Source organism: Choloepus didactylus, chromosome 1 (assembly GCF_015220235.1).
Source record: "Choloepus didactylus isolate mChoDid1 chromosome 1, mChoDid1.pri, whole genome shotgun sequence".
NCBI classification, from domain to species: Eukaryota; Metazoa; Chordata; class Mammalia; order Pilosa; family Megalonychidae; genus Choloepus; species Choloepus didactylus.
The window spans coordinates 142820585-142837238 of record NC_051307.1 but is presented as its reverse complement, the minus strand read 5'-3'; the positions used below and the strand labels follow the sequence as shown (position 1 = coordinate 142837238).

The following is a 16654-nucleotide window of genomic DNA, read 5'->3' as shown; positions in this document are numbered from 1 at the left end:
AGCACGGTTGAGGGCTCAGAGAACTGGAAAGGCAGGATATGCATAGATAGAGGAGAGAAGAGAGAAACCAAAAGACAGAGGTCTTGAGAAGAGAGAAGGTGTAAAAGTGGAGGCTTATCTGTAGGCAGCAGCAGGAGGGACACCTCCTGAGGAATGGAGGAGAAAGTAGAGAGAGATATTTTGAAGAAAGGTGGCAGGAAGCTGAGAGAGAGTTCATGCCCAAGGGCCACTATCTTGACTACAAAAGATCCTATGACATGTAAGATGATCCTCTGTTGGTAGTGCCAGGAGCATGGACAAGGAGACAGTTGAGAGTGGTGAAGTTTTAGAGTGATGGAGGGAGCTGCACAGGGGGAGGATTTCTAGGCAGTGGGGAGGATCGTGTAATATTGGAACAGCCATTTGTAGAGGTGTGTGTGTTGGATTGAGTGTATGTTCATGTCTGTTTTTGTGTGTTCATGTGTTGTGTTTGTGTTTATATGTGTGTGTTCATGCATGTGTATGTATGTGTGTTTTTATGCCCTAGCGATAACTGTCCAAACCATCATTTAGCAGTATTTATGGAACTCCGTCTCTCTTCTATTACTAATTGGGATTACTGAGACTTGTAAGATTATTTCTGTCCTTGGGTCAGTCATATAAGGAAATAAATTACTGGATAGGGCATGAGATGCAGGGGAGGCAGTGTTCTTGAAGGAAGAGACATCTCAGTTGGTTTCTAAAGTCAGTGAATGGTTGCAGATGAGGCACTTGAAGATTCTGGAGAGGAATAAAGAGATTGTTGAATTTGCATGTAGTCCGTGCTCAAGGCATGATGTAGTTGAGAAAGGTAGACGCAGCTTAGAGTTTATGACTGATCTGACTTGTTGGTAGAACCGGGAGTTAGGACCTGAAAACTTTTTTTGAAAACAAAAATTTGAGTTGGTTCTTTGACTCTCTCAAAAGTTGTGATTTTACTACAGTATTTTCCAAATCTGGTATTTTTTAGAAATCAGTGTTAAGAATGACAGTATTAATTCTAAAATTAAAAAAAAATATTTCTACTAGATGTCCATATACATATATATATATATTTCTAATTTCCAAAATACAAATGTACCATATGCCAATCGACCGTTTTTGGCCCTTGAAGAACTAAGTGTAATCAAACACTATTTATTATACTGTACCATTGCCTGAGTATGAAACTTTTAGATTTTTAAAGCCTTGTTTTCTTTACTGGCAACATTCCAAAGGGGAAAAAATGTATACTTTTGTTTCTGAAAGTTCTTGCGATTGAAAGAGAAAGTACGTCGTTAAAAGCAAAAATGGCATGCCATTCGTAGGAGCAGTCCGTACTGTAGTGTGCCAAGTTAATAGATCATTAGGCAATAGGGGATGCCCCTCCACCCGCCACCGCTGCCCAGCCACCCCCGCTTCATTCGGAATTGTACCTCTGAAGTGCATCACGCTGCCCAAATCAAATTGCTCACTTAATATTTAATGTTTCTGCGATGGAATAATTTTCTCCCTTGAGGATGACTTCGGATTTGCCAGACATACTGACAACACTGCACTTCTTATTTTCCCCACATGACCTCAGCTTCTGCTTAAAAAATGTTTGAATAAAGGATGCTTTTGTTCATATCTCGCTTGCCTGTGATATATTGACAAAGTGTCTGCCGGCTGAATGGAATAGTTTTACAGTATGAGTACTGCTTTCAGTGGAGGGGCAGGACTTGGGCTTTAGAAGGAAGTGAATTGGATAGGTCAGGAGAATGTACCATTTGTAAACACCCCTTTCCTTTTTTATTCACGTGTCAGGACAGCAGGAGCAGGCTGTTCAGTGCCGGTCCCTGCGCAGAGCCAGAGGGAAAGCAGCTTGGAAGTCAGCTGCAGTTTTTAAACCTTGCTTTTTATTCCCCTGGTAATGATCTTCAAGCGCTTGGACTTGTCTTGGAAGCTGTTTTGAAACTAACATGGTTTAGTCCACTAACTGCATGTTGGGTAAATTCAAAACCCACATGCTCGTCCTCTTGCAGTGGAATAAGTCACATCTGATGGACATTTTCTGTGCTTATAGCATAGTAATGAACGTCTGACAGGCGCGACCTTTCATAAGACAACCCACACTATTGGCTTTCTGCCCAGAATATTGCTGCAACACTATCTGTGATTGGTTATCTCTCTATCATGCATTGCTTCACAAGGGGAAACGGCCCCCTTTTTTAATAAATCTACGATGGCTGGCTGCAATATGCCTCACTGTAAGTATTTTGTGTAGGGGAGGGGGGAGAGAAAGAGAGAAAGAGGCTGACTTGAGTATTAGTCTGGTATCACCTAGCAAGGCTGTGATACTGTAGAACATCAGTGAAGTGCTACTTAGTAAATCTTAACCTATCTCTTTTTTCTACAGGTTGGTACTAAGAAGTGCCTTTCCTGACGTCTCTGCTGCTTGGAACCGCTTCTAGAGCAGTCTCTGCTTTTGCCTTGCTTGCTGCCAGCTAGACTGTGACGACAGCACATCCACCCTCCACCTCTAGCCCAGACACCCCCATTTCTACTTATAATCAAGAGAAAAGCTCTAAGTATCAGGCATTGCTCTAGGCTGCTTTAGTTTTAAAAGAAAAGTTTGCTGAAAAAGTAAGATATCTTCTGCCAGGAAATCAAGGAGGAAAAAAAAAAAAATCATTTTCTCGATTTTGCTCTAAACTGCTGCATCTGTCTATGCCAAACTAATCAATTCCGATTGCACCACCAAACTCCATTGCAAATTCAGCTGTGAGGAGATTCCCTTTCAGACAACTTTGCTGAAAGCAGCTTGGAATTTTGGTGTCAAAGGGTCTGCCACGTTTTCATGCTTGCATTTTGGGCTCCAAATTGGCATGGGAAGGGGTTACTGAGAGCACAAGGCTGATTGAAGGCCCTACCTTTAAACATTCATCTACTTATGATCCTAGTATTTCTCTAAAAACCAAAACCTCTTTCAATTAACAGTTTCATGCTGTGAATTTCTAGTGGGAGATCTTTTCCTTGATATTGACAACACAATTTTCCATGTACTTTTAAAGCAGGGAGTGGGGAAAAGTATTTTGGAGGGGATATTTTCATCATCATTTTCCAGTTTGATCAGTTCAGCTTTTTTTGGTTGTTGTTGTGGCTGTTTTTTGTTGTTTTTTTTTTGGGGGGGGGTTGGATTTGTTGGTTTCACTGAAAAATTTAACTACCTGTAAAATCTAAACATGGCTGTTAGTGTCACACCAATTCGGGATACAAAATGGCTAACACTGGAAGTATGTAGAGAGTTCCAAAGGGGGACTTGCTCACGGCCAGACACGGAATGTAAATTTGCACATCCATCGAAAAGCTGCCAAGTTGAAAATGGACGAGTAATCGCCTGCTTTGATTCATTGAAAGTGAGTAAATACTATATTCTTTTAAGGATATGCAATAATCGAATAAAAGGAATATGGATATAGAGCCCACTGAGTTTGGAATTATGGATGCTTTGTTAATAGTTTAGTTACATGGTGTATTTTTATTGATGATTTTGGGGTGGGATGTTTATTGAGGAGCAATAGAATGATGTCTATCCAAACTGTGTTATGAATAACTTTATCAGCCCTTTAACTCCATAATTTTTTCTAGAGCAGAAAGTGTCAATAAACTTTTTACTCTGTAATAGCAAAGCCAGTGTCCATCTATAGGAATAGCAAATGTGCATACTTGTGTATGTTTAGCATATGCATATATTATATACAAAGACATGGTAACAGCTGAATGAAGATGGTATAGTTTATTTGTAAAGGTGCTGTACCATTGAAAAAGAATAGCAGATTATATGTCAGCTAAACGTGGATAGACTTTTTATTATTTTAATATTTTGACGTTTTGGATTTCCTTTATATTTTATGGGCATATTATTTTAAGGCCAGAGTAATGCCTTTATGGAAAATATATCTAGAATAAGGTTCTGAACTGCTGTTACAGTACCTTATTTGAGATACAAACTTTGTTGACTATGTGTTTTATAAATAAGTAGAAGTAAGTATAAGTACTGTGATTAGTTGGGTTGTTTTAGCTTTGAAAAGTCTAATGTGAAGTAACTTAGTTTATTTTCTGTTAGATTTTTATTTTTTATTTGTAGCAGTCTTACCTAGAAGTGTTAAAAGTTAACATTTTGTGAAACCAGATGATTCACTATTTAGTATTTCTTGACATTTAAAAATGTCATTGGGTTCCTAGTCAGGTACCGAGTTTGAAAATGAGTCTTTTAGAAGATAGCAAACATGTCTTTATTTTGCCATGTAAGATCAAGACTAGAAATGTGAAGTGTCTTGGGTACTCTCCACCTACTTGGTTTAGTTGAATTGCTTTTGAATACCAGTGCCCCAGTTTAACTCTTTGAACCTTTCAGGAAGGGATCACTTATAGGTATATAGAGAAGTAAAAGTCTCATAGATCCATCTTGTCTTTTGCCAAAAAATAAAAAATGGTTCTCTAATAATGTTTTCTTTAACAACATCAGGGTGAGTTATTTATGTGTTAACTGTTTCAGTTAACTGCTTCTTGATCTAGTTTGGGCTGTTCACTTTGCTAAAGTTTTTGCCAAAGACCTCAAGGCAGGATAAAAGAAGGTATTAACAACAAAAAGTAACTTAAAATGTTATTTCATTCTTAATGTCATAGTCTTAAAGATTAATGAGCAAAAGTTATAAGTTATCATTTGGCCTTTTCTTTTTTCCTTTCCTTTGAAAGGCATTGATGAAGGGCATAGTTGTTGTGCCTTTGTGAATGTGTGTTACAAAATTCAAGCCTACCGAATTCAGGTGTCATTACAGACTGGGACCCATAAAATCAGGGGCAAAGGGCTAATTACACTTGTCTGTAACCAGCTGTGTCCATAAGTAACCCTCTTTTGACCTAATTACTAGTCAATCCAATTTTTAATCCTTCAGACAGTTGATGGTGTACTCATAGCTGCAAAATGAAGGACATTAAATTTGGCTGTGACATTGAGTGGTTTCACAGAAGACCTTCCTCCACAGCATTTTGAAACATTGTGAAACATTAATATTCAGTTACTATTTTTCCATCTCAAAATATTTTTTTAGTTGCTGCTCACTTGTGAACACAGAACAGTCCCCCTTTGAGTAAAGCAGCAGCATTGCTTAATAACATGCTATGTGGTTAACAGGATTCAACTGCCACATCAAGGACTTTTAAAGAAATAATGTTTAATTTTCAGATTTTAAATTTATTCATGAAATGAACTCATTATAGCAGCTAATCAATGCAAACATTATTCGTCCTGATTCTTTGTCTTTCTAAGAGAAACTGAAATTTAATTTACGGTGTCTAAAACTTGGAAACATATTTTGGATTTAAATAAGATGAAAACAATAAACACAATACCAGCTTCATACCATTTAATACCCTTAAATGTTAGTGATGTAACTATACTAGGAATTAATTAAAAACAATTTTGAATATGTGATTAAAGATTCATGTTTCAAAAACCATGTTTCTTAGATATTAATAACTAACATGTGATTCCTAATATGGTATTTAGAAACCTACCTTTTAGATAGTAGTCTTCCTGTGTTCAATTTTGTGGCTAAAATAGATCAGAAACATATTTTTAAACAGTTTTAAAGTAACTCTGTGACTCATGCTTAAAGTTTTGAAATTTGGGAACCTTTTGAGGTTTCCACGCCAGTAACTGCTAGATCATTTGTATTGTCTCAGAGAGTAAGCGGAAGGAATTTTGAAAACTTGTAATGTCCTGACTTCTTTAATAAAATGTATTCTGTGTACTACTTAAATCTGTAGCCCAGCCTTTTCTGAGTTCTTGAGCTGTGAAATGGAGGTAGCCTGTGTAATCTACTATTTTTAGAAAGTTAGGAAAGCAAACCAAATACTCTTTGAGAGGACCCTGTGAAATGGCTGTACCCTTCAGCTGTGCTGTCTCAGACTTTGGCCAGGCTCCCAGGTGACTTACGTTTATAGCAGACTTCTAGTTAAAAGAGGAGAATTCATTTCATTAAAAACAGAAGTCTAACAGTTCAAGAAAGTATTTTTTTAATATTAAAAAAATCAATTGGTATATTACTAAAGCAAATAGGAAGAAAATTAGCTGATAGTATTTTTGTTGGATATTGGTGATTTTAAGGTTTAAATGATTAACTTAGATTAAATTTGCTGATGAAAAGGTAGAATTCCATATCACAATAAATATACTGCCAAGTAAAATAAGAATATATGATAACAAGGAATATATGTATTATTAAATATATCAGAATTTGAATGATAACAATAAGAGCAGAAGCTGTAATGTGTTCTAGTTTATAAATTAAGCAATATTTTAAGCAATTAATTTTTCTTACTTAATTTTCCTCTTTACTTGCATTCTTAATTTACAACAGCCTAAGAGTGTATTCAGTTTGGAAATTGAATTGCTTACAAACTGTAGATTTAGGTATATTAGTTACTTCAGACATTCAGAACATTTAAAAAGGTGCATTGTTTTATGCTGAAGAGGATTTTTTTTTCCTCTTGGCTTGTGAAGAGGATACCAAAAGAGAAAAAAATTAAAAGAAAAAATTTAACACTGCAAGCCACCATTAAAATATTATATTTTAGAATAATTCAAATAATAATTAAGTTACCTATTTTCTTCAGTAGCAATCTCTCAACTCTGATTTAGATAGTGTAAAGAAAGCCTCCAGTATGCATTTTAATTTAATGCCAAGTTATTTATAGTCTTGAAAAATAAGCTTTTACGATATGGTCAACAGAAATAAACTTATTGCCTATGGAATTCTTTTTCAAATACCCATTTTTCAAATGCTGGCGGTGTGGGATGTGGGGGGTGGGAGATAACATTTATGTGGCTATTTAGTTTCAAAAATCTAGCAAGACTCTTACCTTTGAAAGCTTCATAAAGCCATTTTAATTAAATTTATTTATAAATTCAAATTAGGCAATTTTATTTAAGATAAACTTTTCATTCCACTATTATAAAAGTTTGTGTGTATAGATAGCACAGCTGATCAAATTTATCATAGACACACCAGGGCAGAGATGCTAAAAGCATCTCCCATTTGATACTAAAGCTTTGACAGATTATTTTATCATGTATACATGTGACCTTGAAGGCACATATTCTATGAGTATTTCAGTGACAGGTTGACACAGAACTTCCTTGTTTTCCCCTAGTGATTTAAAAGATGAACTAACTATAAGGTATAACTTGTGCAGCATGATGTTTTCTGTAAAAGTTTAAATCTCTTTCCCTAATTAGAAACTCCACAACTTTGTAAAGAATACTGCAAATATGCTTCGGAAGTCAACTTCATTGACATAAGCCTTTCTGTAAGGAAATTCTCAATGGCTGCAGCTGTGTTGATAATAATAACTATATTCATTTACCTGTTTATATTATAATAGTTAAGAAATTTTTTGAAAAATGATTTTCAACTGAGTAAAGATTTTTAAACTATTGGACAGACAAATTTCAAACCATGTTTTGAATCAAACTATGAGGGCACTAATTCTAGAACTGGTTATTTTGTTTCTTTTCCTGAGATCTTGGTACACTGCTTCTACTTTTCTTTTCTCATTAACCCTTGCTTAAATTACTGAGTATTAGAAAGTAAGAACAATTTAAAACTAAAGCAACATTGCACTTACAATTGAGTTCAAGCTGAATTGTAACTTGGATGTTTAAAACTATGCAAAATTCTGATTCCTTTGAATAGCCTCAAAACAAGGCCATGCATGCAAGGAGGTTATTGAGTTAAAAGAGTCCATGGACTGTGAGGTAAATCTTCTATTCAGGAAATGTGTGACATATGCCTAGTTCACGTGAGAGGTGAGAAATTGAATGTCTGTCAGACCCAGCACAGGTACCTAGGGACCTAGTTTGAGAAGCTTATGCTGTCATTTTCCTTGCCAAGGATAAGTAGAGGATTTCAGCTATCAACATTGTTAATCCATCACCTTTCATGCTGAGCAGTGTCTGCCTTGCCACAGACTTACACAAAGCTTTTTATTTTCTTACAAAGAGATCCTATTGAGGAAATTTTGAGGCCTTTTTTTTTTTTTTTTTTTTTAAGCCTTAGAAGAAACACATTCTGTGCTTTTAGATAGGGGAACAATTTTCCATGTTAATGATTAGGCCAGAATTCGTGATAGTGGAAGTGGATAGCTAAATAGATGGACTTTGATCTAGAACTAATGATAGTTATTAATATGCAGAAACATAAGTAAAGAGCAACTGTAAAGTCTTGATGGAAATATTTAATTGTTTGACATAAAATAGATTATTAGAATAGTAATTTCTCTTTGTGAATGTCACTATAAATAGGAGTATTCTAGTAGGGATTCTTATTCTAATATCCATTTATAATGAACTGAGTAAATACAGAGTTTTTAATCTAATAGTATATTTCTTTTACAAATATAGTCAAATACACATCTGCCTACACCATTGTTCCTAATCTTAAGGCAAGTTTTTGGAATATTTTCACTTTGAGATAAAGTTTGATTTATAGTTAGACATAAAACTTGCTGTACAATAAGGATTTGTGTTTTGGAAAATATTGGTTGTTACTAAACTGTATAACCCCAAGCATTGTAATTTGATTGGCCTGCTGTCTCCTGGATACCTTTGGGCCTTGGCTGTCTCTCAACTTCATTCTTCTTTTGCTATCTCTGCATTCTTTTCGCGTTTCTAACTGTCCAGCTTTCAAAACTGTTGGTTCTGATCTCTCCTTACACTTCTCTCTAGAGTTACAAAAAAGTGACTTAGACATTTTGCAAGATGGCCACTACAATTCCAGCCATCATATCTGCATTCTAGGAAGCAGGAAGAGGCAAGGGCAAAATGAATACTGCATCCTTGTCCAGTTAGGCTCCTTTAAACATGGTTCTTAGTGGTTTATCCTGGTCTCTTATTGGCTGATTTTGGTAGCAAGGGTACCTGGGAATTGTAGTTTCTTTGTAACTGTTGCTCTGATTAAAATCAAGTCTTGGGTAGGTAAGGCAGAAGGTGAGAATGGATTTTGGAGAGGAAACTGACAATCACTGAAATAGAAGAGTTAGGGAGACACTCAACCCCTAAAACTTCCCAAATCAAGTAAATCCCTCCTGCAGAGTGCCTGTACATGGGCAGACCGCTTATGAGGAGAAACTTATGTCTCACCCTGACAAACCTTTCTTTACTTCCCGTCTGCTTCAACTGCCTGTCAGTGCACAGTGCTTCTCCCTCTGTACATTCTGCCCCCTTATCCCCCTACCACCATGGTTTGCCTTTTTCTTGTTGGTCCATCAATTTGTGGTATGTTTAGTTATAAAACCTGGCATATCACAAATGGATTGATTTTTACTTGTATAGAAAAAGAAAGTAGATTCATTTTTAATTTTCTATTGCTGGTGCTTATTTATTTACACAGTTACATATTTATAACTGGAATATAAGAAGAAATATGCATGTCATAAAGTAGGTCCCAAATGATTTTACATGACAAAAGAGCCTATAGTTGTTCTGAATTTTATTTCTGCTTCTTCCCCAACTATTCTTTCTTATTTTCTCTGTATGAAGTAAAATAATAAAATTAGTTAATGTTTATTGAGAATTACTATATGTCTGATGGTGTTTTCATTGCTCTTTATTTTTTTCATCATATTTACTTTATGCAAAAAGTTTTACAGATAGTTAATTCATGTTGCTCCTATTTCACAGATAGGCACACTGAGGTAGAGAGAGGTTAGGTGATATGCAGAGCTCATTCAACCAGTAAAATATGGACATGAGCCTGGCCAACTGATTTCCCAGCCCTTACTCTTATTAAACACTTTGATGTAAAACACTGATTCTTAATTTACATACCAAAACTCTAAGAGGCAACAAGGAAAACATCCTAACAGCAGTGCTTAAGAATAAAAATGAATAACTGAGTTAAAAACAGGGCCTAAAACAGGAAGTACCCAGAAGTAATTATTATATTTTAAATCAGTAAGTGAATTAACAAATAAGATTATGTATCCACTCTAACTATATGGTCATATAAGAAAAAGATACTTTAAATTAATCATGTTGGATAAGTACAAGTCATTATACTTCTACCCCTCCAGTAAAGCTGTGTTTCAAAGTTTTAATCGGTTAGAAGGAATTTTCCCGGAAAATCAATATGGCCAACCCTCAGAAGCCAAAGTAACCCATAGGATGCTTGAATTATAGTCTAGTACTGATAATACCTTAGAAACTATTTATTAAACCCAGAAGTCTCCACAGAAGCATTAAGAGTACCACTCTGATAAATCTGAAGTATTTCTAGTGTCATAGTCACTGTGACCCCACAACTGCTTTCATCAAGCTGTTTTCTATGAGAAAGATATATTTCAAGCTTCAGTTTTCGGTTCCAGAAAGTCATTCGGTCTAGTGTAGGGGAGGTGGCCTTTCCCAAACTCCTTGGGCACTACGTGAGACCAAGTGCAGGAGAACTTCCCAGCTCCGAGTTTGGGCCACTCCCTCTCCCTGGAGCTGGCTTTCAGCACAGCAGGGCAGGGGACTCAGAATCTAGAGCAACTAAAGACAGAGTATGGTGGGTAGGAGGGGCTGCAGTCCATACTTCCTGTGGGCGCAGTGCACAGGATGGGAAGACTCTTTGTCAAGATCTTCTTGTTTTCCTAAGGGCTCAGCCTGCCTTCCTTGTGAATGAACAGCTTGTGGCTCCTGAGCCTGGTCCGCTGAGATACTTATTATCAGTTAACAACTTCTCTCTCTCTTTCCGTTCTGAAATTTTCAAGTGGCTGTTGTTTTGACACATTGCTTTCTAATTACAAGTAGCAATGGGGAAATAGGTGGATACTGAAAATATAAAATTCATACTTTTTTGGCCTTTGTTTTGTGGCCATTTGATCGTAGGATGTAGTTAGAGGATTAGGAATAAAGACCCAGCTGTGAAGAAGAAAGACACTTGGAAGGTGATAGGGAATGGGGATTCCATAATTCAAGAAATATATCTTAATTACTTCCTTTGTCAAATTTCAGGGATGAACATATTTAAAAAGGCAGTCCTCAGGGACTAGCAGTTAACAGGGAGGCCAATTTTTAGGCAGTGTGGAAGTGGGGGGACACTTCTCAACAGCAATTGGAGGGTGGGAGGAAGTGGGACTTGAGGAAGGGATGGAAAAATGGCTGTGGTGGTTTATTTTTCCCTTTTTGTCCTCCCTTCCCAATGATAAGTACTAATTCTACATGTGGGAAGAGAAGAACTGAAGAGAATCCCTGGTAAGAGAGTTCCCATAGCTTTTGGGGCAGCTGGGGCAACTGCCCTGGATCCTCACTGGTCAGTTGGGCATGGTCTATATTTTAAACAGGGATCCCAGTTTTAGGCCCAGCGGCATTCATCTAAAGCTACCAAGGTTTATTCAACAGTAATTTTAATTTCTGTTAATGATAGGTTGAGGCTCAATATTTATTGAGATCTAAGACCCTACTGTTTCAAGACCACATACAACTCTTAAGTTAGAATTTATCTCTTGGCATAAAATTTAAACTTAGTGTGTAGGCTCCTGGATTTTCATGGTAACTTACACTTAAGTCCAGATGGTTCGCAAATAAGGCAAGAAGCATCTGCCGTTAATAGTTGACAGTAAATTACACAAAGTAAAACATGGAAAATTAAAGTTAGAAAAGCTGAGGAGCTTTTCTATCATTTTCAATTTTCTGCACAAGCACGGACATAATCAGTGTTTAGGATCTGCTTGTGATGGATAAATTACATCTGTAATTCATTCTTTTCCATGTACTGCATTCAGACGATAATTTGCTTTCAGATAACTGCTCATCTAATATTCTGAAATCATTGAGACTGAAAATAAGTCTAGTGACATCCCCAGGAAGCTTTTGTAGCCAAACAGTATTTATTGGCTCAAAAAATAGGCCAAATTAAAAAAAAAAAAGTTTTAGAGAAAAAAAGCCAGATTTATCATACCAAGATAAGATTCTTCATTGGTAGATGACATTGCTTTTCATAAAACAATTCTCCTTTAAGGGAGGCAACTGAGAAATGAACCATGAAAGGAGAAAAAATACTGAAGAATTCATTATTTATGTAAAGATCCTAGTTTAAAAAGATCTGTGCTCTAAGTGAGCTATCTTTTTTCACATTATCTAATATCTCTTCATGGCTAAGTGAAGACTAATGAAATCTAAATCTAGCCATAAGAAAAGATCAACATCATGATTTTATTTATTGAGCTTTTTTTTTCTTATTATGAACTTTTACTGCCCAGACATTGCCTTCCATGAATCAGAGCTGAGTAGTAAATTGAAAACAAATGTCCATATAAGAAAACTCAATATATTAAAAAAGCCCTCAGCTTAAACTCAGATGAATTAAAGAGTTATTATCCACATTAAGGAATCATCTACATTGCAAGTGTTTGCATAGTGGGATCTATTGAAATAGCTCCTCCCCAAAGCCTTTATATGTAGTAGCTTAACATGTAACATACAGTATAGTGGGTTAACTATGCATAGTGAAAAATGTTAAATGATTTTTAAAATCTTTATTAGCTTCTCTTTGCTTCTCTGTTTCCCACCAAGAATGTGAAATGCTGGAGAGTACATTTTCACACACAAAAAACACATTTTTATGTTACAAGTTTAATTAAGAATTTAAAGAAATTGCAGACCAAAGTATATGCCATCAGTGCACCTTGATGAAAGAAAAATAATCTGTTCTCCCTCCCCCCTTTCACCATTTGTTACCTGCTCTGTAGCAGACACAGTGATAGGCAAAACTGATGTAAGGGTGAATAACACAGAATCCTTAATTTTTGTGTGTTGATAGAGAATATGAGCTTTCAAGCTTTTCTGGGAGGTACAATGAAGATTAAAATGGTCAGAATAATAAAATATTGGTTTTAACTCTTCTCTTTTTAAATTTACAAATTTCTTGTTATTTTAATTTAAAAACGTCCTGAAGAAATACAAGTGAAATACAATAGGCATTACATGTCCTCGTATGTGTCTGAAAGGTTTGTTATGAAAAACATTGGAAACAGCTACATAGCCAGTTTAAGAACAGATGGGATTTCATCTATGGTTATATGATTATACGAAACTGCTTGTTTGTAATAGAATGGATTTTACCACGGATTTTTGCATGGTAAAGATTTATACCAGATCTATCATCATATTCCATAAATTGTCTAGATAAAGCTGTCAGATTGATTTTTTTGGTGACATGTAGAAATGGTTACTTTTACTCCCCTGATTTGATCATCATCTATTGATTACATGAAATGGTGAAGCTCGGAAAGATTAAATGACCCATCCAAGCTCACATAGTCAGGAAGTACCTGAACTGGGATTCAGAAATGGGCAGCCTGTCTTCAGAGCCAATGCTTTTAACCTCTACTTTAAGTTTAACCTGTTTAAGCTAGCCACATTATAAAGCACCACACCATGATTTTATGCTTACAAAAATGTGATAGATTAACTATTGGTAAGTTTACATATTAAAGTGCTGGACGTATGTAGGCAATATTTGTTCAGTCACTACAGTTGCCTAAATTTAAGACATACATACTTTTGAAAACATGCTTCTAATCCAAACTTTCTCTTAATTCAAAAAAACTATTCATGCAATAATTGCTAATAAGATGTTCTCCTTTAAGATAGCTTTATTCTAAAGTATTAACTAGGAGTCTGACAATGCAGACAGCCTATACTTCATCAAGAAGAATGTTACAAGTCATGCCACTTAAAGGGAAAGGTACAGCAAATCGGAATAATAGGTTGTTTGGGGAAAAACAAACAAGAGTTTCAGGATTCTAAGACAAAGCATGGAAGGTACAGAGGTTTTTCATTTTGTAACTATACTTACGATTTTTTTTTTTTTTTGCTTAAAATAGAATGTCTTCTTATTCAAGGAAGTAGTATAATTGCTATTTTTCTAATGCATAGAACCTTGAGACATTTTGTAAGAGGCTGAGATTTCTTCTTATTTTGTGAGTTTTCTTGGGCATTTATAATAATATTGGAGACAAAATAAAACATGCTTTAAAATCTTTGTAAGTCTTTATAAGTTCTGTGTGAAGTCTATTTAAAACCATTCACCTACCTCCTTGACAATGATTCATATGTCTTCCTATTATACCTTACATGTCTCTATTTATGAAGTCATTTAACATTACATTTCAAATAGCTAGGAATGTAATTTTGGTAGTTTATTTTTAATCCTTTGTACATCTGTAATATTTGCTTACTTTGTTGTTAATGCTGAAATATATAGGTTCAGTAAGTTAAAATTTTTTTCACATTAATAGCTTAATTTTATTGGTTTATTTTACAATAGCTCACATATTTTTAATTTTAATACTTTCACCTTATATGTAATAGAGATAAAAATGACTATAAACAGAAGAATTACTAATTGTATCTTGTTGATGATATGTCAAAAAAAGCATATTCTCAGACAAACATGGCTTTGAGAACGTGAGATTCCTGGGCTTACTTGACATTTAGTAAATATTAGTTTAAATTGTAATCCTGAACTCTTAAGAAATGTGTCTCAAACATTAGTATTCATTATATGATTTTAAATGTTTTGTCTAGAAATACATAATTATTTGGTTGAATGATAGCTGGGACAAAAAAAAAAGAAAACTCTTAGGACTAATAGCTAATGACTAGTAAGGTATTACTATGATCTTTTCCTGAAAATGACTGGAAACAATGCATTTTGGCCATAGTCATTTATGTATTTATTTACTTTATTTTTCTTACATTTTTTAATTAGAGGAGTTGTAAGTTTACAGAAAAATCATGCATAACATAGAGTTCCCATATAATGTTATTATTAAAATTAGTGTAGTTTATTTGTTACAATTCATGAAAGAACATTTTTATGATTGTATTATTAACTATAATCCATTGTTTTACAATAGGGCTCACTGTGTTGTACAGTCCTACTTTTTTAAAAAATTTTTATTCTATTAACAAATATACAACCTAAAATTTCCCCTTTTAATAACAATCAAATATATAATTCAGTGCTGTTAATTATGTTCACAGTGTTGTGCTACCATCACCACAATCCATTACCAAAGGTTACGATCAACCCAAATAGAAATGCTGTACAATTTAAGCATTAATTCTTCATTCACTAACCCCTTTGACCATATTTCTTGAATGTATCTATTTAGTCAAACAGCCAGTTAGAAATAATTTTTAAAAAATTGATTGTCTTTGATATATAAATTCAAACCTAATATATAAGTCCCACTTATTTTGTGTCTTGAACCCAGCTAATTATAGCAAGAAACGAGCCATGTTCTTTTTCCTTAGATTCAATTCCTCTGGGCATTTTCTTTATTAGTTTGTTTTAGCTTTAGCTTTATTTTTTGTTGTGTATTTGGTGTTTTCTGAGGGTCTAGATTGACCTCTCTGCTTTTTCCTTGGGATGAAATTTACAGTGAAAATTATTTTGTAACAAATAAACATTGATGCTAGGAATAATGAGAACACACTTATGGCGGTTCTTACTTAGTTCCCAGGGCCATGTATGGAATTTCAATCAAAGTAAGATCTTCAGCATAATTATAAAAAGTCATATACAAGTATCTATCAGTTTAAAAAAAAAAAAAGAACTTTCATTGTAAAGAATCAAGACTTAGTTAAGAGCTCAGACCATAGATTTAGCTAGATCTGGGTTTGATTCCATCACTGTCACTTTCCAGTGACTTTGTGCCAGTCACTTTACCCACCCCCCAGCCTCAGTTTCCTCATTTATAAAATGAGTCTAATAATACCTACTTTGAAGATTTGTGAGGATTAAATGAGTTGTTACAAAATAGAAATTGCTTTATATAGTGTTCAGTTCATTGTAAATACTCCATAAATGGTTGCTGGTAGTGTTGTTTTTTTGTTTGTATGCTAGAATAAAGTCTAAGTTGTCTTTCTCTTTTGGGAAGAACTTTGCCTTGATCAGAATAAATGTCATTTGTCATTTTGGATATTGTACTATAGGTATTCATGTATTATTTGATTAAAAAATTGAAAGCATCTTTTAGCTAAAAAAGTTAAAAATGTCTTTTAGCTAGAATGTGTAACAATGTGCATTATCACTTACTGTTTTATTTACTCACCTGTTATTGAGAGAAAATTCCTCTTAAATTGTTAGTGTGTATACCACTTGACTTCAAGCTAATTGGGGTAGTATTAATAGAAAAATGTATTTATATCACTGTCTGTCCTTGTAAATCCATTTCATAAATGCTGTTATCCATGAATGGAAAAGTGGTTGTAACCATCTGTTCCAAATTTAATTTCATTTAAAACTAATGCTTCTTTAGCTTAATGCTGGTATACAATAAATAATTCACATTTGATATTTCAACTCTTATATTATTTATGTAAATTTCCTCTAGACTCATCTAAGACTTTTCAAAAATAAAATTGATGTTTATTCAGTAAAGTACCTGCACAGGATAGAAGGTTAAATATGAAAGTTGATTTTTCTTCACTATTTGTCTTAAAACTGTTCCTGTTCAACCTAGAGAGATATATTTACTTGGTAAAATATCTGTCACTTATTTCCTCAATAGTGTAAAGAAGCGTCGAAGTGCATGACACTCCGTCTGGCATGTCCACACCTGT

At 34.6% G+C, this 16654-nt stretch overlaps 1 protein-coding gene across 14 annotated transcripts in view; it reads left to right on the top strand.

Annotated features, from left to right (window-relative positions):
* MBNL1 (muscleblind like splicing regulator 1) overlaps window positions 1-16654 on the top strand; it is a 191678-nt gene that overhangs the window by 49970 nt on the left and 125054 nt on the right. For 7 of the 14 annotated variants that reach the window (XR_005217797.1, XM_037842277.1, XM_037842301.1 and 4 more), the window contains exon 2: window positions 2396-3395. The exons of 5 other annotated variants lie outside the window; for them this stretch is intronic. Coding sequence is in view for 7 of the 9 variants with exons in the window: in XM_037842277.1 (XP_037698205.1) it covers window positions 3222-3395 (174 nt within the window). In the remaining 2 variants the exon portion in view is untranslated. Of the gene's footprint in view, window positions 1-1284; window positions 2247-2395; window positions 3396-16654 lie in introns of those variants that run through there. 2 more of the 14 variants (XM_037842287.1, XM_037842346.1) reach the window with 2 other exon arrangements.